Raw genomic sequence first — 21,436 nt, 5'->3', positions numbered from 1 at the left:
TGAGACGACAGAAAAGATGGCCGCTGAAAATAAAATTTTGCAACTAATCCAGAGAAATTAATTCTCGAAGGACATCGACAGGATCATGAACAAGGAAACCGCCAAAGACTACAAACTTGCCTCGCTGAATCCGTTCGTCGACGAGCATGGGCTTCTTCGCGTCGGAGGACGTCTGAAAAGGGCTGAGATTCCCTATGAGCAAAAACACCCGATCTTCTTGCCGACACATCATCCCGTTACCGACATGATTAAGGAACCGCACGAACGTGCATATCATGCCGGCATTCAGAGCACACTGTGCACCATAAGACAGAGAGGGCTGTGGCTGCTCGATGGGAAAAACTAGGTACGAAACATCATCCGGAAATGCGTCCGATGTCTCAGACACCGGCCGGTTCCGCTGGAGAGCCAAATGACTGATCTACCTTGGGCACGTGTGAACGGGACGATGGCGTTTTTGCGTGTGGGCGTGGATCACTTTGGGCCAGTGTTCGTAAAGGAAAAGAAATTCTGGAACCAAAAATTTATCAAATCGTACGGTTGCGTTTTCGTCTGCATGGCCACAAAGGCCGTCCACCTTGAGATTGTAAGCGATCTCAGTACTGACGCGTTTCTCGCGGCGTTTCGCCGTTTCATCGGTCGTCGTGCAGCCCCCAGCCACGTGTTCTCGGACAAAGGGACAAATTTCGTCGGAGCAAACAAGAGTTGCGCGAACTCTATGCGTTGCTCGAGACCGAAGAGCTGCAACAAACCGTTGCCACATACGCGACTCAGCGCAACATCATATGGTGATTCAACCCTCCGTTGTCGCTGCATTTCGGAGGTTTGTGGGAGGCCGCGGTGAAGTCCTTCAAACATCACTTCATACGGGTCGTACGAGATCAGGCTTTCACCATCGAGGAGTTCAGCACAATGGCGATAGAGATCGAAGCGATTTTAAATTCACGACCTCTCTGCTCTCTCTCCTCTGATCCAAATGATCCAGTGGCCCTCACGCCAGCTGACATCCTCATAGGACGTCCCCTCACAAGGTTGCCAGAGGCCGATCTGTCCGACGTTCCAAACAATCGGTTAACGGTCTGGAATTTTATTTCCAAGGTTCGTCAGAATTTTTGACGCCGATGGTACCTCGAGTACTTGAGCAAGTTCCAGAAGCGGCAAAAATGGCAGAAAACCACAGTCCAACTTCATCCAAGGGCTGTGGTGATTCTGATCGAGAAAAATCAGCCGTGTATGCGGCGGCCGTTGGGAATAATACGCAAGGTTCATCCTGGCGACGACGGAGTCGTTAGAGTCGCAACCGTCAAGACGATGCAAGGAGAATACAAACGAAACTGTACTCAACTGTATCCATTACTAGACAAACTTTAAACAATATCAATTGTATCATTACATAACCATTTACATATTTGAGGGATTCTCCGTCAACTCGGCCACTTTTTTTTTGACCATCTCAGATCTGCCCCATAATTGGTTATATCAAAGTACTACTGAAACGTACTCTATGCGAATTTTTTCAGATTTTTTATTTCATTATTTGAGATATTGCCGTTTTTTTTTCAAATGAATATATCTCGGAACTTGAAGTAACTAAAAAAATGATTCTACATAAAAGTTGAAGTTTTTTGTTAGCTTTCGCGAGGAATTTTTGAAAAAATTTTTACGTTCCGGTAACATTGATTTTCTACCAAAAAAGGGAGAAATTATTTTTTTTATTCAAAAAGGACCCTTTTTTCCTGACGAAAAAATTACAGAGTCTTCCAATATGTGTGACAATATGGCCAAAAAATCGCCTGAGTGGCACGGATCGAGGTTTTAGGGTAAAAAAAAATGAAGCCACACAAATTCGGTCGAGGTTCCGGTAAAAAAAAATTAATTTGTGTGTTTTCATTTATTTTACCCTAGAACCTCGATCCGTGCCACTCTGGCGATTTTTTGGCGATATTGTCACACATATTGGAAGACTGTAATTTTTCCAGAAAACAAGGGTCCTTTTTGAATGAAAAAAATAATTTTATCCTTTTTTGGTAAAAAATCAGCGTTACCGGAACGTGAAAATTTATTCAAAAATTCCTCTCGAAAGCTAACAAAAAACTACAACTTTAATGTGGAGTCATTTTTTTTCAGTTACTTCAAGTTTCCGAGATATATTCATTTGAAAAAAAAACGGCAAATTCTCAAATAATGAATTAAAAAATCCGAAAAAATTCACATAGAGTACCTTTTAGTAGTGCTTTGATATAACCAATTATGGGGCAGATCTGAGATGATCAAAAAAAAAGTGGCCGAGTTAACGGAGAATCCCTCATTTGCAGAATATACGATTATAAAAAAGAAAAACATGTTTGCTCGCTCTCTTCGCAACGGGGGGAGTCTGTTCGGTCAAATGAATAGTCAGAGGTGCCCAGGCACGAACGGTCGCTCACGCGTGTATACGAACACGTGCGTCGCGCGGCCGACTCTCTCTGTTTTGTCTTTGCATGTGTTTTATTTAGACGAGCATGAAGGTGGAGGAGATAGCGCGGGCCAGGCCACGTCAGTCAAGTACTCAAGCGACTCGGGGTCAGTCGGTTCATTCCTTTTGCTTTTTTCTTTTCTGTGTGCGTTTCCGGAGAGATGTATAAATCTAAAGGGTTTGACTGCAATTCGATTGATACTTGGATCTTGTGGTGTCTTGTATCTTCAAATCCTTCCTGATTGTTGCATGCAGGGGAGTCGGAATAACTTCGTAAGTACACTAACGCATGCGCGGTACGTCCCACCAGGCACATCGGCGCAGCCCGGTTATACCAATCAGCAAGCGCAATGCTTAACGTAAGTAATCTGTCGATTGCTTGTACATACTTGGATTCACACAAGGTAATCCTTCAGGTACACCGAATCAAGCGGTGATACCTGAGCACAAGCGCAGTGTTTATACGAAGTCGCCAGCGACTTCATTTACCACGATTATACTGCACGAAATAGTCAAGACGCCCAGCGCAATTATATATAAATATAGAGATTCAATTCGGATGTTTCAAACGAAACCAGCAATCAATACAACCACATATACATGATAATAATGTCTCCTAATCGTAGATTTCACCTCCGAAATAATTCATTGTGCGAAATATATTTGATATGATAAATATCCTATACACGTTGTGAATTTAACATTTGCGAGGGGTTTTTTTCTGACGCAGTAAAGTTTAAAAATATTGGAGCATTGCTACTACGCTGTTTCTTTATAACACATATTTCGAGATAGTTTCTGGATCCGCTTGAGCCCATAACACGATTTTCGGGCTACCTGAACCTTTCCCCCTAAAATTTCAATGCAACATCTGCATGTGCGTGTCTCTCTGTTGTACATAATCAGTTTCGGTTATACTCTTGGAGCGAACGGACGCGAGTCCAAATATGTCGAACATTGGACCGTTTTGCGTATTCTGTGGCCACAAGAAAGAAGTATTAATATCGTTTTCTGAAAAAAACATTACAAAAATGTACTTGTATATTGAAAATTCGTCGGAAAATAATTTATCTTTGAAAAGTGCTAAAGTGCCGTTAGAATTAAACGATTTTCAAAAATACCATTCGAAATGTTATCGTCAATTCAACGCTTTACCGCCAAAATACAGAATAAGGTATTTTGGGAATAGACTTTCTTACAGCTCATAACTGTGTTATCTCAACCAAGAGAAATTCAATAGCTTCAAACAATCGCGAAATAGCTCTTTGTACGAATAGGAATGGAATTTATTGGACTCCTCCTAGAATTCGGGAAATAGAACTTTCTGAGGATGATTTTCAACAACACTTTCCTTCACATTTACAGAGCCTTGTTGAGAAATCTTTGATTTCGTTGAATCCAGCTCAGTTAGAATCGTTTAAATTTCTTTTGCTAGAATTTGTAGATTCTTTCGCCAAAGATAATGATGTCAAGGGCCGACGTACTTCCGTCAAGCATAAGATCGACGTCGAAGAGAGTTTACCAATAAAACAAGCTCCTCGAAGACTCGCTCTCAACGCCCGAGAAGAGGTGAAGAAGCTTGTGGAAGACATGCTAATGAACGATGTGATTGAACCATCGTCTAGTCCCTGGGCCTCACCAATCGTCCTTGTTAACAAAAAGGACGGTTCCAAACGGTTTTGCATCGATTACAGGAAGCTGAACGATATAATAAAGAAAGATTCTCACCCTCTACCCAAAATCGACGAGACACTCGACCTGATAGCTGGTGCAATTTGGTTCAGCACCATAGATCTTCAGAGCGGATACTGGCAGGTCGAAATGGATCCTCTAGATAAAGAAAAATCAGCTTTTGTGACGGGTTTAGGAGGATTATGGCAGTTCAAGGTTATGCCGTTTGATTTAAGTACTGCCCCGGCTACCTTTGAACGAATGATGGAGGCTGTTCTCCATGGGCTCACTGGTAAAATATGCCTCGTTTATTTAGACGATATAATAGTCTTTGGCAAGAACTTTGAAGAAGAACTTCAAAATCTCAGACAAGTTTTCGCCAGGCTGAAGCAAGCAGGCCTAAAAATGAGCCCGAAAAAATGCCATTTGTTCCAGAAAGAAGTAGGTTTCCTCGGACATATCGTCTCAGCACAAGGTGTGAAGACCGACCCATCCAAAATCGAGAAGGTTTCTTCTTGGCCGACACCTAAGAATGAAGAACAAATTCAAAGCTTTTTAGGCATTTGTACGTATTACAGAAGATTTGTAAAAGGTTTCGCTAGTATGGCTAAACCTCTCCATCATTTGACTGGAATCAAGATTCCTTTTGACTGGACCCCGGAATGCGAAGAAGTTTTTAAGAAATTAAAACAAAATCTTATTTCTTCGCCGATTTTGGCTTATCCAGAGGTCGAACTCCCTTTTATTTTAGATACGGATGCCTCTCTTTCAGGAATAGGTGGGGTTCTGTCACAAATTCAGGGAGGTCAGGAAAGAGTGATAAGTTATTTCAGCAGAGTTTCAAGTGAAACTGAGAGGAATTATTGCGTCACTCGTAGAGAACTTTTAGCTGTTGTTAAGACCGTAGTACATTTTCACCATTATCTGTACGGTAGGAGATTTTTGATACGTACAGATCATGCTTCTCTTAGGTGGCTACTTTCGTTGAAATCTCCCGAAGGTCAAGTAGTTGGATGGATAGAAAAGCTCGGTCAGTACGATTTTGACATTCGTCATCGAGCAGGAATTCATCATGGAACCGCCGATGCTCTCTCTCGAAGACCCTGCGAAGAAATGCCAGAGTGTAAACAGTGTGCACGATTAGAGAAAAACCGAGACCCCTCTCTTTTAATACGAAAGATTTCTCTCGGAAATAACCTGGAGGAATGGAGAAAATCACAACAAGAGGACGACACTTTGACTCAAGTTAAGTCCTGGAAGGAAGCCGAAACTCGCCCGGATTGGCAGGATATATCTTTAGCCGAGCCAGATTTGAAAATTTATTGGGCTCAATGGGACTCTATCCTTTTAAGGTAGTACCGTGATAAATCACTTTTCTTACAATATCTTTCGATTTTTGAATACACATAATTTTAAGTGTGCTTTATACGTAAGAATTTTTTTTAATAGTCCTTGCGGTACTAAATTTTGAAATATTAGCAATCGAAAGTCGTACATTCAACATGTATTCCCTATCCCGACCGTAGTTAGAGTGAGCATTTTATTTAATAACAGCCATATTTTTCTTAGGATTGTTTTCAAAAACTGAGAATTATTAATTCAGGATATAACAAGTAATTTTTTTCAAAAAAAACATAAGCAAGCGGTATTCATTTTTTTGTAAATAACTTTTAAAGTTGGTGACTTGCGATGATTCACGTGAGTGGAAGTAAGTGAGCGATAGTCGGTAAAGAAAGACAGCACTAGTGAGTGAGAAAGAAAACAATAGCCATTGACTATTGGTGTCCTTTACATGTCACGGTACTACCTTAATTGATGGAATTTTATACCGAAAATGGGAATCTGCAGACATAAAAGAAATCAGGTGGCAACTTTTGGTTCCCAGGACACGAGTTCGGGAGATTCTTGCTCTTCATTATGATTCTCCTGCAGGCGGACACTTCGCCTCAAATCAAACTCTGGGCAGAATTCGCAAATTCTACTTTTGGCCCCGTTGCCGGACGGACGTTGGAGATTAGTGCCGAAAATGTCGAATCTGCACGGCAAAGAAAGGACCTCGAGCAAAAGGACAAAGCTATCTTCAAGTTTACAACGTGGGAGCTCCATTTGAAAGGATAGCAATGGATATTCTCGGACCTCTCCCGATAACCCATTCTGGAAATGAATATGCTCTGGTTATTGCTAATTATTTTACTAAGTGGCCTGAAGTGCTCCCTCGCGCTAATCAAAAAGCCTCCACTGTAGCACAGGCATTCGTTAAAGAGTTTATTTGTAGACACGGAGTTCCTCTAGAATTTCATGTTGATCAAGGCCGAAATTTTGAGTCAACCTAAATGAAAGAGGTTACTCAGATTTTAGGGGTTAGAAAGACTCGTACGACTCCTTTGCATCCTCAATCTGACGGCATGATGGAGCGTTTGAATCGAACCTTGCTACAGTATTTGTCGTCTTTCATAGAGCAGAATCAGAGAGACTGGGATTCCTGGATCCCTTTCTTCCTCTTATCTTACAGATCTGCGATTCATGAGACGACGAAGCAGACGCCGGCCCTCATGCTTACTGGAAGAAATCTTTGACTTCCGTCAGATTTAGAAAAAGGCCCTGTTCCTGTGCAAAGACAACATCAAACAGATTATGCCTTTTTATTACAACAACGTTTAGAAGAAATTCATCACTTTGCTAGGAGTAGAATTTCTATGGCTTCAGACAAATTAAAAACTCGTTAGGATATTCGAGCCAGAGATTTAAAATTTAATCCTGGAGATTCTGTCTGGCTTCTTCAACCCCGAAGACAGAAAGGACGATGTCCAAAACTACAAAGAAATTGAGAAGGCCCTTACTTAGTGGTTAACCGGATAAATGATGTTGTTTATAGAATCCTAAGATCTCCTCATTCACGTCAGAAAGTGGTACACTTGGATCGTCTTGCTCCATTTGAAGAAGATCAACCTGGAACAGTCTCTTCAAGACCAGGAACATCCTTCGAGGTTAGATCTTCAGACGAACACCCTTGACAACTGCGATCGACATCACCTTCTTTTCAGTCGATCATCGATTGGGGAAAAAAACTGTCTTTTGGAATCAATTTGAGAAAAACTCGACCGCTTACGATTATTATCGAAGGGAATATCGGTTGTGGAAAAACAACGTTCACCATAAGGTTTTTAGCAGATCGCCAGGTCAGTACGCTTTTGGAACCACTTGAGGAATACGGAAATGTCGCCGGGATTAATCTTTTAGATTTGATGTATCAAGATCCATAACGATCTGGATATATATATATATATATACCGGGACAATCTCTTGAAACTATACATACAATGCGCATGCGCGAGTTTTATCGGCTGCTCGGGCAGGCTGGCCACTCCAAGTTTCGGCTGTCAAACTCTGTTTCTGGCGGCGATGTAGTTCATACGAATTTTTGAGGTTTGAGAAATGAGAAATCTGTTTAAATGATGGGTGCTTGGAAGAAACGCAGCAGGTAGGTGGGAACATTTTATTTGATCACTTTTATTATTTCGTACATTAGAATTAACAATGAATTTTTTTTCTATCAACAGGTGATATGGCCAAAATAATTACGTCTCTAATATTTACCGTTATCTACCTATTCAATTTATCACACGTACAAAGATCATCGCCACTTTCAAGCAACTAAGCAACTTTCTCACTCTCTTGTGATTTCAGGTGGTAATATTGAGTTCTATCACTTTTGAAAATGAGACATTAAACCGAGCGTTCAAGAAATTTAAATATCTCACTATCTGTAATACGGATGTGAATCTCTTTTTTCTCGAAAATAGTTCAACAAAATTCACAAATAGTCGATAGTCAATGTATTTTTTCCGATCAATAAATTATTGCCACTACAATAAAAAATTTTCTAATGATTATCACAGTTCATTTCGCAAATTTTCAATGATGTTCAATTGAATAAATGAAGGGAACCTAATACTCAAATTGAAAATTTAAGTAATATTAGATTTATTAAAATGATTTCTGTATTTCACGTTAGTGCGGTTCGAAACAAAGAAAATCTATTCGGAAGCGTAGAAACCAGGAACGTAGATCACATCCTATGACACAAATTGAAAATCAACTTTCTCAAAATGCGCCTTAACGTCACAATTAGCTTTAAGGACAATCATGTTTTAGAGTAGTGTCAGAAAATTATTACGAGGATATTGACTTATTGGGTTCAAGATTGTGTCCCTTATTCCATCAAAATAAATTAATATCTAATTTTTAACGAAGTTTATGAAGATTTTTTCCAAATAATGTAATCCGATACAATATCTTGTTCATAGTCCTCCGAACATCAGCTTGTAACAAGGATATTTGGAAAGAGTCCCTTTGTTGCAAGAACCATTATGAAATTCTTGATTTTCAATTCGTGCTACTGAATAACTTCTGCGTTTCAGGTTCCATTTCCAATCTCAAAACGAGATTTTTTCTGCTCCAGACAATGCTAACATGAAATGCAGAAATAATTGCGGTACATGGAGATTCACAAGCCTTCAGTCTTAGCGTAGGACACTATAAAAAGTATAAAATTGAATTTGGTTTCAAGTTATCGTGCAACTAGCTGGCCTGATGACACCGTCAACTAAGATTAAATTTAAAGACATTTTTAACTGAAGTTATTTAACAATTCTAGATTTAGATTGATTCAGTTTGCCTAGCAAAATTCAACCCTACAATCTAATTGAGGGCTTGAAAAACTATTTATCTGAATTTAATTCCACAGACAGTAAAAGTAAGCTTCAAAATAAGATACCAAATTAAATGGTATAAAGTTTGAAAAACAATGCTGGTCAATAAGAATGCTTGAATTGCAATGGTGCACAGAATGATTCCTCGGTAGAATGAATTGGCAGCAACGGTTAAGTAACAAACTTATCGCTTGATCAAAGTAAAATGATGGGATATTCAGCCATCATCATCCGTAGTATATCCCGCTCTTCAATTTTGCCTCAACTGATGTTAAGAAGGTGGCGATGGCCTGATGAAATTCACTCTGGCACCTGATGTCTGACGGAACAACCAGGTTCGATGGTTATAATGATTGCACCGCTCGAGAAACCAGGATCCTTGCCACCTAAACGTTTTGACCATCAGGTAAGGCATAATTTTCCTCGTGTTAATCAAAGTTCAAACTTTGAGCCTGCTGAAAAAAAACTAATTTTATCATTGAATCCATGTTAAAATATTGTAATAGTTGTTAGATTTTGTGGATCGATTCAGTAAATAAATACTCTCTTTCATTTATTATTAATAAAGAACAACTTAATTAGTCAATAACTTTGACGGTCAACTCATTTAATAAAGACTACATTGTGCCATGAGAGTCGACGACGAACAAGAAGAAGCAGCAGCAGTACAGACTCTCTCATCGATTCTCGATCTCACTAATACTAATACGCGCCGTATGCGCCTTACCTCCACTGCGCATACTGGGCTCTATAGTAATACATAGTACATAGTATGCATATATATAGTATTCTGAAATTACATTCTCAACAATAGTCAAAGATCACGTAATTAGAAATTTACCTACATGCTTCCATGCCTGACAAATTTAGTCCCGCTTTGGCAATGAATTATTTCGTACCTGAAAATATTTGAAGCTATTATTATCAGACAGGATTTTTGGTATTTTTTGATACAACTAATTTCCAATAAAATGCACAAAACATAAATCGTTAATGAGACGCATTTTTAATTTTATGTAAATAAAGAATCTGTTCACAATAAACGTTGTTTTTACTTACCTACCTCTGTTTGTCCAGACTCCCACTTGTTAATGACATTTCACATTGAATTTCAGATTTCTTCTTTCAATAAATAACACCCAATTTCTGTATCATTTGATATTTGCTTTTCCGTTGAATTCTTCATTGCGTCGGTTGAATATCTTCCAATATCGACTGCGGCATTGCTGAACGATACTGTTCTTCTTAAACAATTCACGTTACGTAAAAATAAACAGCAGCATAACCTCAATCCACGGCTTGACGCGCGAGAGATTTACAGCTTTAGTTTCATTTTATGTATGTTGGCGCTCTGCTCAGCAGACGAAAACATCGCCGCAAATTTTAATGGTGAATTTCTCATAGGGTACACTGATTCGATCTAGGAATTTTGCTCGGGTAAACGTTACCACGTAATTTCAGTCACCGAAACTTGGCTTCATGCCAATATAATGAGTCAACCAGTAACTTTAGATAATTATTATCTACTACAAAATGACCAAATCGGAAAATCGGGTAGCGGTGTAGCCATCTAAGTGCACAACTCTCTCCAGTCCAAAATTCTAGCCGCTTCCCTTTCCCCATTCTCCAATGACAGAACTTATTTTAGAGATCAGTCTTGAACATCATAGAAACTTTATTTCATTTATTTATCGCAGGCCCAAAGGCATACTTTAGGAAGGATTTATAGATGAGATGTCTAATTTCCCCCATAACTACGGCAATATTATCATAACCGGAGTCTTAAATTGTTACTTGAGCCGTAAAAATTTTGAAGCCGACTACCTGCGTCACATCGTTTTCAGCTACTTTCTGTACCTCGTTCCGTTTGGTAACACGCACCATATGGTACACTCTGAATCTTGGTTAGATGTAACGATAATAGATTCTACTAAAAACTTGGATCTTTTCCTAAATCATCAACGCCCTTTGTTTCAGGGCGTGATTTGATTGAATTTTAGTTTAATTTGCCTGTTTTAAATCGAGAGAATCGCGTGATCAGGTATCGAGATTTTCGTAACCGCGATAGCTCAGCTCTGGGCGACGAGCTACACTTCAGTATCACCAATTTCCTTCGATAAATTGAAGTCAACTCTGATGCTCAAGCAAATTCCCTTGGCGGTTCAATTGTGGGCACACTTGATGGTCATGCACCCTTGATAAGCGCGCGAGATTCAGCGGCCACCCGCCGGACGGTTTAATCGAGAGCTTAAGCAATACATTCGAGTTTGCAACAACCTCTACTCATCGACAAAACGCTTAAGCTCTCTCGAGTAAGTGGCCCAGTATCAGGAAATGCGCGGAGTCATTAAGGCGGATATTAAGAAAACTGAACATATTTTCTTCAAACAGCGATTTTCCAACCTCCCTGTCGTGACCGATGTTTGGTCAGAGCTGAAGCAACTGGGGCGTACCGGTTCGACAAGCTCAGGGTCCTCACCTCTGCATCATTTTGAGATCCAGCAATTAAACGAGTACTATAACTCTATCAGTTCAACTCAGCCTCCATGCTCTGATTCTGAATTGCAAAAGTTACTCGGAAGGATGAAATCTCGAGTACAGTCGCAGTTCTCCTTCTCACCTATCTGAGAGTCCCCAGTCCACAGAAAACTTACGTTCTAACTCACCAAATCACGCGGACACAGTCCTAACGGTATTCATCTATCGCACATCAAAAATCATCTAGCCCTTCTCCCTCCTTATTCAACTGAGCTTTTCAATTGTTCCTTCCGGAACTGCTTGTTCTCAGAGGTCTACAAATTGACTTTATTATTTCCTTGAATGATTGCAATCCTCCCGCCTCTGAGTATGACATAAGACCCGTTGCCAACTTAACTCACCTGGTAAAGGTTTTTGAAAAGATCGTCGCTAATCAACTAGTACCGTATTCCGAAGAAGACTCGCTTCATTGTTCCGATGCATTCTGGCTTCCGTGAATTACACAGAACGCAATAAGCTTTGCTGAAGGTATTGAAAGATACAAGGAAAGCTTTCGACATCCGGTGAGTCATCATACTCGTCTCATTCGACTTTAGCAAAGCTTTTGACAGTATTAATCTTCAGCTGCTGTTGGCCAAACTGTTACATTGTGGATTATCGAGCGAGACAGTAATGTGGTTTCATTCCTACCAATCAGACAAATCGCAGGCAGTTTGGGATCTTTAGGGAAATCTTTCCAGCTTTTTACCTAATCATTCAGGCGTGCCTCAGGGTTCTGTTTTAGGGCCTCTACTCTTACTACTCTTCATAAATGATATTGGTCAGGCTCTGAAACATACTGAGACGGGACGCCTCGCCGGCGACCGGCACCTGACAGTCAACCCAAGCCCACAAATATTATGCTTGTCGGCGACAATTCCAAATTTTACTACACACTCGGTGACCCCACCACGTACCGACAAACCAACCAAATCACGCGATTTACCATGCTCCCTCCTCAAGGGACACGGCCAATCACACTTCCCCGAATTTGCGAAACCATACGCCACAACGGGTATAAAAGTCGAGCACAAAGGTGTCTCGACATCTATCGTCTATCGTCTCACTAGCAGTAGGTCAATTATTAGGTCCAAGTACGGACACATCAGAACATCCGCTTGCCGGATCATCATATACCAATGACCAACTTGCAGTCGACACAAGCCTTCAATTACGAGGCAAGGATTCGTTACTCCAAGGACCCTCGACCACCACTCTCTATCGAAGGAGGGTATTCAACGTAGATAACGAATTCGTCCTTTTCTTAATAAAACTCCTCGGGTATTAGGGAGCCGTGTCTGGATAAAGCCCAGCATTGCATCTGACGTTAAACTTCAGATACAGTGTTGGTCTCAGAATCTTTTGACCCATAGGCAGGGCCCCTGAACCTCTAAAGAGCCTCCTGCATTGCGTCAGGCCGTCTTCATACAGGCGACGGTATAATTGCGTAGAATTCCCGTCCTTCTGACAACCACGATATCACGTAAATAATATCCCGTATTGCCGTTTGCGAAGCGAAACATTATCCATACTAAATAATCACTCATCAACGAAGGTTTTCCATCGTCAAAGCTTCATGAAATATTTGCATGTGTGAAGCGATCCCACGAATTAAATAAGATTTCTTAACATTACGAAGCCTTTGTATCGGGCTAAGAAAAAGGTGAATTCACAAACATTCTTTCTGTCTTACATCCCACTTCTTGGGGACGAAACATTTAATTATTATTAATTAAATATTTCCCTTCTGAAAATAAATTTCTCGCCTCACGACTCCGTCGTTTATTACGATTACTCTGTGTCTTGCTTCACAAGCACAGAACAAGTTTGACCCTCAACCGTTCATACGACCTGTGATGATGGGTTTATTCCACTCGAGCTATGGCTCATGAGAGTGATAAAACACCTTCTGAGGCTATCTCTGAATAAACCATTAAGGGTCAAACCATAGTCACCTCTTCCAGGAATTCATCAAATAATTAATAAATAAATTTTCCACTTTCATTCCGAGTCCAGAGACCGAATTCTGCTTTGCTCCTCAGGAGAAGAGAAATTCATAACTAAATAATCGAGTTTATTCACAATCACTGAATTATTTCACATCACGTGCATACAAATCGCGATATTTAGCGCTCAAGTAAACTTGAAACGTTTAAATACCAAATACCTAACTTCTGTAGATGATCTGCAAATCTTCATTTACACATTACCCTGCGATATCCTTGCCGCGATTAGTAAGGTTTGCGATGATGCTGACGCTGTTTCAAGTTGGGCGCGCAAGGAATGGCCTGCAGCTGAATTTTATGAAGGTCAAGGCTATCATTCTTGGTAGCAAGCCCTACCTAGACCAGCTGCGCCCATTGGATATTGCTCCCTTAGCAATAAACGGTCAACCCGTGCCCTATGTCGCGTCGATGGCGTTCGGAATTTCGGTGTACAGCTGTCCGCCCACTTTTCTTGGAAACGTAGCTCAAGTCTCGACGAAGGTGTTCACTACCTTACACAGGCTGAATTACCACAGCGAAATCCTCTCTCCGTAGGTCAAGATCTTGCTTGTCGACACATTAATTCTACCCCACATCGATCATTGTTGTTTGGTCTACCACGATTCAACAGGCTATCTTAACCTCGAACTCCAACGCCTTGTAAACTCCGGAATTGGATTCATCTTTAACCTGCGAAGGGACGTTCATATCACGCCGTATCGCCTCAAATTAAATTGGCTGTCGGTAATGAATCGTCGTTTGTTTTTCCTAGGCTCCTTCCTTTTCCAGATTCTGGCGAAGTTCCCTCCATCGTTTCTGCGGGAGCTCTTTCTGTATCATGATCCCGAATTACGCCATTCCTCCAGGCTCATGCTGTCTAATAACGCATCGTCATTTTGTATCCCGAACCATAGGACATCCTGCTACCACCGCTCATTTCTTCTTTTCTTCACTCACCCTTGGGATAGCCTACCGTCACCCTTGAATGAGTCGCCTTCAACAGATATTTTTAAAGCATTGCTCTCCAGCCACCTTCAGTCGATCGAGGCAGCCTCTGTAATAATGTTTATCCAGTAAAAGGCTTTGAGCATCAAGTGCGTTAACAATCCCCACTCATTAGATCACAAACTTTATTCTTGTTACAATTGCCCATCACAGCTCTAAGTTGTACCTTCAACCATCGTTAACGCTTACATTCCTAACCCATTCAATGTAATTTAAGGTATTTCAATTGATTTATTATCCATTCTTCATTTGCATTGTACCCAGGTTAATTGCGATTAGTTGTTCACCAGCATCGACTCACCGCCTAAGCTTTTCCTGGCACCACCCGCCGCTACTTTGCATCGTACTCACCTGGCTTGCGTCGCCATCATCTCCGCTAGATCAAACCCGTTACCTGGATAATAACTAGTTTCTTGAATTATTTTTAACTTACTTCTTAATCTATTCATCGCTTATACCTCCTACCGTCATCATACTGCTCGTCTACTCTACCTTTTTACCATTTCCACCCATTAGTGCATTTGTTAGGACATTGACATCATTCATTCCCATTCACTCGCCTGCTCATATTGCTATTTTAATATTTACTACTGCTTACTTTTATAACAGCTCTATGTAAATGCTATTCTAAATTATTTTTATGTACTGCAACGCTAATTTCTGTTACCCTCAGATGAGAACTTACCGTTGACACTTTAACGCGATCCTCCAATTATTCTGAACTACTAAACTATAATAAAAGGATATACGTTGGGCGCTAGACGCTTTAGCGTCGAATTTCAAACAATACGAAAAAATACAATAAATAACTGGAGAACCCGTTGTACGGCTGGCTGGGTACTCACGTGAACTGGTAGAGTGTTGGTATTCAAAGCAGCTGACACATTCAAGTCAGTCAAGTTAGATGGCAAAGATACCGTTAGTTATTAAATCAGGCAATAACAGGTCATAGAAATTTCGATAGAATGGAATTAAATGGTAGCTTTGAACATGAGATGATATTTAACAGAGAGAACTGAGCGAAGGTCGGGGGAAGCGATAAAATGCGAAAATTTACTGAAAATTACACGTCACTGGGTGACATGATTTTACCCGATTTCCAAAGAATGACGCTACGCGAATTATTACTGTGTTAATTTAAAGCGAGTGTCAGAACTTTATTGCAAATCGATAGATAACAAAATGATGATAGCTCAGGAGATAATAACAGAAGCATAAATATACTTTCGAGAAAATACAAAATTATGAGAGTGAAAAATTCAGCGAAAGGTTTGCATAGCAAAGGATAGTAAGTAAAAGCAATACAGAATTGTCAATAACAATAGAATCAGTACGGTAGTATTTAGTGGCTGAATCTACGCTCGGGTGTACTTCAAGAAACTCGATTTATAATAAAATACATGTACAATACCGAATATAATATAGCAAGCGATACAAGAAACAAAATATAGTAAGCACTACTAGCACAGAAAATGAATAAGAAATCAAAGCAAAGATAGCTCAAGATACGGCAGAAATTTACAGAAGCAGACTAATAGAAATTTACAGATAATCAGAGAAATTCATAAATAGGAAATAATTACTTATTCGGTAGTTACGAGTTCGTTCAAAGACACGGAATTAATTAATTATTGAAATCATGCAGTCACACGACGGCTTAACGCAACTCAGAGTCCTGGACCATGATTCACACAGAAACTGGCATCACACGATGCAACTAAGAAAAGATAAATACTATAAGAAGGAAAATAGAAATTATGAGCAACTTCGTAACGATGCAACAAAAAGGCAGAAGCCTTTACCTCAGCCGGTATCTCGGACACACAACCACTGATTCTTATTTGAATTCAACTTATCAGTAGCAAAGAAAAGGGTAAGAAGGAAGGTGATCAAAAGGGGAGAAAGAAGCTAAGCGATAATGCAAACGGTATTGGAGTTGTGAGAAAACGGTAGCAATAAAACAAACGATAGCGATAGCGGTAAAGGAAAAAGGACAGGTAACTGAAGGAAATCAAAACAAGAGCAAGGTAGTAAGTATCATCGGTAGTTGTTGATCCCTTGGTGGTCGGGATCGTCGTCCTAGTAACTTGTTTGCTTGCGCCGGAGCGCGAAATTATAGAATTTACAAAGAGAGAATTAAGCTAGTAGTTATTGCCTATTTTCTATTGAGATCGGTTGGAGTACCCCGCCGGAGACGCGTTTTCCAGAAGTTTCCTTCAGATTTGTGCCCTTGTGACGAGCAGTCCTGAGACGCCATGTTACACTACAATTCGTTATAATTTACTCACTTTACCTCATTATTTTGTTACATGTCCCTTTTCTTTTCTGTCTTACTCCTAGCTTACCTTTTGGCCTATTTCTACGCTGCCACAGGCCACCGCCATTATTGTATATAAAAAAATATCATCCAAAGCTTAGCACAGGTAAAGATTTCGCGGCATGTACGCCACGTAAGTTCTCGGTTACGGTTCCGGGTGGCCGAGGCCAGTAAAAATCCGGCGTCACAAAGTCGAGATTCTATCGTATCGTGAGCCTTGACCTCTCGGCGTTACCATTCGAAATTTGCGATAGGATCGGAGGTGGTGATCTTTAACATGCGTCAATAACACGTAATGTTAGATACTAAATCAAATCGGTTCGTTTAGTTAACTGAATTTTTCCAATAGAAAACAGTCTTAATATCAATTTATTGTTCCAACACTATTAAAATAATTGCCATAATTGCCAGGGAATGTCGTATGAGTGACCATAATCAAAAAGAATAGTAACGCGTACAAAATTCCCAAGTTACAGCCACAAAACTGGTTTTGATTATGCTCCTAAATCTTCATATTTTTCGGTTATAGAAAACAATTGCGATTATTGAAAACTGTTTAATATCACCGCAATTAAGTATCTCTCTCCATGAAATCAAAAATGAATGGAATATAATCAGATTATGTCAAAGGTTTTATAGTATCTCAGTATTCTGTTTAACGATAATCAGAAATATTTACCCACTAAGAATTTTAGTTTTGTTCAAAGGTCAGGGTCACCAAGTGGCAGAACTGGAAGTGCGGGAGCCGGTCCTGGAGGTCAGCAGCAGCAGCAGCAGCAACTCTTAGCGGCGCAAGGATCGACGGTCGTGGCTATCGCAGAAGAAGTTAGAAGCAAGCCCAGGAGCCGAAGTCTGATTCGACGGGCCTCAAGGAAGACGAAGCAACAAATCAGAGATGCCCATGCTGATGATTGTAATATATCATAAGAGGATTGTCGGCCGGTGTGAATCTACGGTGGAAGTGTTACGGAACTGAAAGGAACTACAGGATCTCGGTATGCGATTTGATTTTTTCGATGCAGGGTGGTCAACGCTGAAAATTGTGTTGCAAGATTTAGAAGATAGAGAATTATTATTCTTTGTTATTTTTTGATACTTTCATGAAGGACCGAATTTGCTACGTTAACTAACAATAAGCTTTTTTCAAGTCTGAAAGAACCCATAGTAAGGATGAATGGGCTATGGAATCTGAATTAGAAGGTAGGAAAAGGAAAAAAACTTCCAAAAAATCTTCAACATTGTTATTTGTGTCAATGATGGTGAACGCGAATAAAACAACATTCCTACTATGCGATATAAGTCAATTTGACAGAGAAACCGGGTGGATAGTAAAGTGGGTAAAAAAATTAAGCACGCATATTTTTGGTTGTGTGAAACCTGGTTTCTAAGGGCTCAATTCACACTCAACAATTGCGAATTTTTTGGTTCATTATGTTTGCCTTGTGTCGAGTCCCCATGAAAATTTGAATTGCGGTTGAACGTTTAGGGAAAACAGTCATTCCTGAATGGGAAAATGTACTCTCAAAAATGAGAGATTATCGTTGTTCTAATAAGAAAAATCCGGTAACACTCTCACCTTTTAGCGGAAAATGCAATGAAAAATCGTTCATTGGCAAAATCACAACATTTGTTATACTCATTTGTTACAGCAATTATTGAGTATTGAACAGTGTGATAGTAGTTATCTTAAATTTTCTCAATTGCACATAATGGCAAAAAATGCGGTGCGGGTGAAATAGTTTCTTCATGCCTCCTGCTATCATATAATCGTTATTGTAGCTGGAATCGATTGTACAAAAACTCAAACTATTTAACTCCATTTTTTTAGGTTCATAATTCACTCATATTCATCATTAGTGGGAGTCATACTGTAAATAACACATAAGGTTATAACGGCGTGCATATTTCTGGTACCCACCAGCAAAAAGATGGTATTTTCCAAAGAAACGGTATTTGTTGCGGTTTGTAGATGATCGTGTTCCATTCAAAAGAGAAATAACAAAATATAATTTTAATGGTGACATCTGACTTGTTTTCTAGGGAATATCAGTGGTCGGTCATCCCTCCTAATAGAACATCTCGACTGGACTTACGCTAACTCGTCTAGAGAGTAAAGTAAATGAAAAATGTTGACTCCAAAAATGTTTGTCCTCTCACCTAGTTTATCTGTGAATACAATCAATATAGACATTGATTGGACTTCTTTCTTTTTTATTTTCAAAGCCTTAATTGTAAAGAAAACAAACATTATGACAGCTTCAAATTTTTTCTGTAGTGATCCAGTTATAAGTATTTAGCTGATTATGTTATACATATGAGGTAGTCCACACCATTTCACCTAATCGGTGAAGGTCACCGACGCCGATCTTGGTGTCAATTTTTTTCGCAATTCGTCTATCGAAAAAAAAGAACACGTGTTCGACCATTTTTCGATTAGGCCACCTGTGTCGATTTTATGAATTTTCCGATTTTTCAACTTTTTCGAAACAGACTTTTTTCAACTGGCTCTATCTTCAAGAGCTTTCATTCTTTTCAAAAAATGATGCAAGTATAAAATGTGTCAATAAGTCCGAGCTTCCTGAAAAAAAAATTTGAAAATTTTTCCAACCACATAATTCTAAAATTTTTTCGAAAAAAAAAAATCAAAATTTTTTGAATTGCAACACCTTCGATTTTCCTGAAACTTTTTACTTGCATTCGACCAGTTACAATCAAGTTTTCCTCCAAAGGAAATTATGGACTTCCGATTCGTTCAGGAGTTACACCTTCGTAAGTGCCGAAAAATTGGAAATATTTTACGGAAATCAATCTTAACTTCGATCAGACAAGTTTTCATGTTATAAAAATACATGTTTGCTGAAAAAAAAAAATTCAAGAAAATTTTCAAATATAAATACAAAATTGTATTTATATTTAGAAATTTTCTACCTGAAAATATATTTGGCATAGAAAAGAAAAATTGTGATCTCGTTTTTATTTATATTGTTTGGGATATTCCGAAAAGTTTTTTTTTTCAGCAAACATGTATTTTTATAACATGAAAACTTGTCTGATCGAAGTCAAGATTGATTTCCGTAAAATATTTTCAATTTTTCGGCACTTATGATGGTGTAACTCCCGAACGAATCGGAAGTCCATAATTTCCTTTGGAGGAAAACTTGATTGTAACTGGTCGAATGCAAGTAAAAAGTTTCAGGAAAATCGAAGGTGTCGCAATTCAAAAAATTTTGATGTATTGTTTTTTAGAAAAAATTTTAGAATTATGTGGTTGGAAAAATTCTCAAATTTTTTTTTCAGGAAGCTCGGACTTATTGACACATTTTATACTTGTATCATTTTTTAAAAAGAATGAAAGCTCTTGAAGATAGAGCCAGTTGAAAAGAGTCTGTTTCGAAAAAGTTGAAAAATCGGAAAATTCATAAAATCGACACAGGTGGCCTAATTGAAAAATGTTCGAACACATGTTCTTTTTTTTCGATAGACGAATTGCGAAAAAAATTGACACCAAGATCGGCGTCGGTGACCTTCACCGATTAGGTGAAATGGCGTGGAATCCCTCATATACTGCAATAATTATCCCAAACTTTTGTCATCATTCTTCAGAGGATACATCTTTTCACTGAGAAAAATTCTAATCGACTAGAAACATTGGTAGATACGCATTTGAATATCTATTTTTGAAAGAAATCAGGTATAAGATACTATACAAGGAGCATTTCACGTCAAATCGAACGGTTTGAAAAATTTTGATTCTTGATTTCCTCAATTTTTTGATATTTTTTAGTACCGCTAATAAGAGTCTTTCTGGTGAATTTTGAGGTTTTTTTACTTATTAGGATTTATTACTTCTTAAAAAAATACAAAATTTTCCACAAAATCGCTCTTTGTTTGGTTTTTTGTTCATAACTTTCTTAACAATGGTCCAAATGAGTTTCTTTTTCTTTCAAATCTTTGTTTTTAGATGGTCTTCACAGAAAAAAATATAAAAGAAATATTTAAAGTGTTTCTGATTAAGATTTTTGAGTTTGAAATTTTAAATCATGTTTTGGAAAGTGGGTGTCGCTTTCGATATTTTTGAAATTTTTTTATTTATAACTACTGTTCTTTCAACAACTTTTATGTCAACATGTTTCAAAAAATATAAACAAGTTTCAAATTTTGAACAAAGAAAATATTATGGTGATCGAGACACGACAGAAATTACCTGGGCAAAACGGATACCCGAACAAGACCATTCGATTATTCAATTGACTTAAGAATTATGTAAAAAAATATTCTAAGCCTTCATAGGATGTACAGGATTCATACGCCCGTCCTAAACACTCACTAGGTACATTGGATCCAGTCTTCTTGCAAAAGCTCAGTGCGTTCAAGCCTTGTCTTGAGTCAGGAACTGAAAAAAGTAGCCAAGATTAATATCTACAATTCGAGAATAAGTTTTGTAATCATACATTTAAACCGACTAAACACGAGTGCTTTCAAACTAATCTCAATTTGTTTGGGCTTATTCTACCGTTTGACTAGATCTTCACAAGTTATCTCAAAATGTTTAAGATGTCTTGTCTTGTTTCATAATATAGTTATAATGCACAAGTATAATTGTTAACGAACATCTATTGTACCGTACTTACGCAAATCTATTTTGTCAATTTCGGAGACAATGACTATTTGTAAAGACTTCCTTCAGGTGATTTATGAATATCTCTATGATGTACAAAATAAACTCAAACAACATTGGAATCGACTTACAAATACCAGATTTCAATCAATTTGA

General features: G+C 38.8%; 2 protein-coding genes across 6 annotated transcripts in view; one reads left to right on the top strand and one right to left on the bottom strand.

Moving 5' to 3' along the window:
• The window catches only part of LOC124308743 (GTP-binding protein Di-Ras2), a 310,047-nt gene that overhangs the window by 282,091 nt on the left and 6,520 nt on the right, over positions 1 to 21,436 (top strand). For 4 of the 5 annotated variants that reach the window (XM_046771753.1, XM_046771755.1, XM_046771752.1 and 1 more), the window contains one exon: positions 17,358 to 17,657. In XM_046771753.1, the coding sequence (XP_046627709.1) occupies positions 17,358 to 17,589 (232 nt within the window). In that variant the 3' untranslated portion in view covers positions 17,590 to 17,657. The remainder of the gene's footprint in view (positions 1 to 17,357; positions 17,658 to 21,436) is intronic. The other variant, XM_046771756.1, reaches the window with a different exon arrangement.
• LOC124308739 (zinc finger protein 436-like) overlaps positions 18,706 to 21,436 on the bottom strand; it is a 113,581-nt gene continuing 110,850 nt past the window's right edge. Inside the window, exons 9-10 of the mRNA XM_046771744.1 lie at positions 20,990 to 21,055; positions 18,706 to 18,828 (exon numbers count right to left, since the gene is read on the bottom strand). Of these exons, the coding sequence (XP_046627700.1) occupies positions 18,752 to 18,828; positions 20,990 to 21,055 (143 nt within the window). The 3' untranslated portion in view covers positions 18,706 to 18,751. The remainder of the gene's footprint in view (positions 18,829 to 20,989; positions 21,056 to 21,436) is intronic.

This window comes from Neodiprion virginianus, chromosome 7 (assembly GCF_021901495.1).
Source record: "Neodiprion virginianus isolate iyNeoVirg1 chromosome 7, iyNeoVirg1.1, whole genome shotgun sequence".
Lineage (NCBI taxonomy): Eukaryota > Metazoa > Arthropoda > Insecta > Hymenoptera > Diprionidae > Neodiprion > Neodiprion virginianus.
This window is presented reverse-complemented; position numbering and strand designations above follow the sequence as displayed.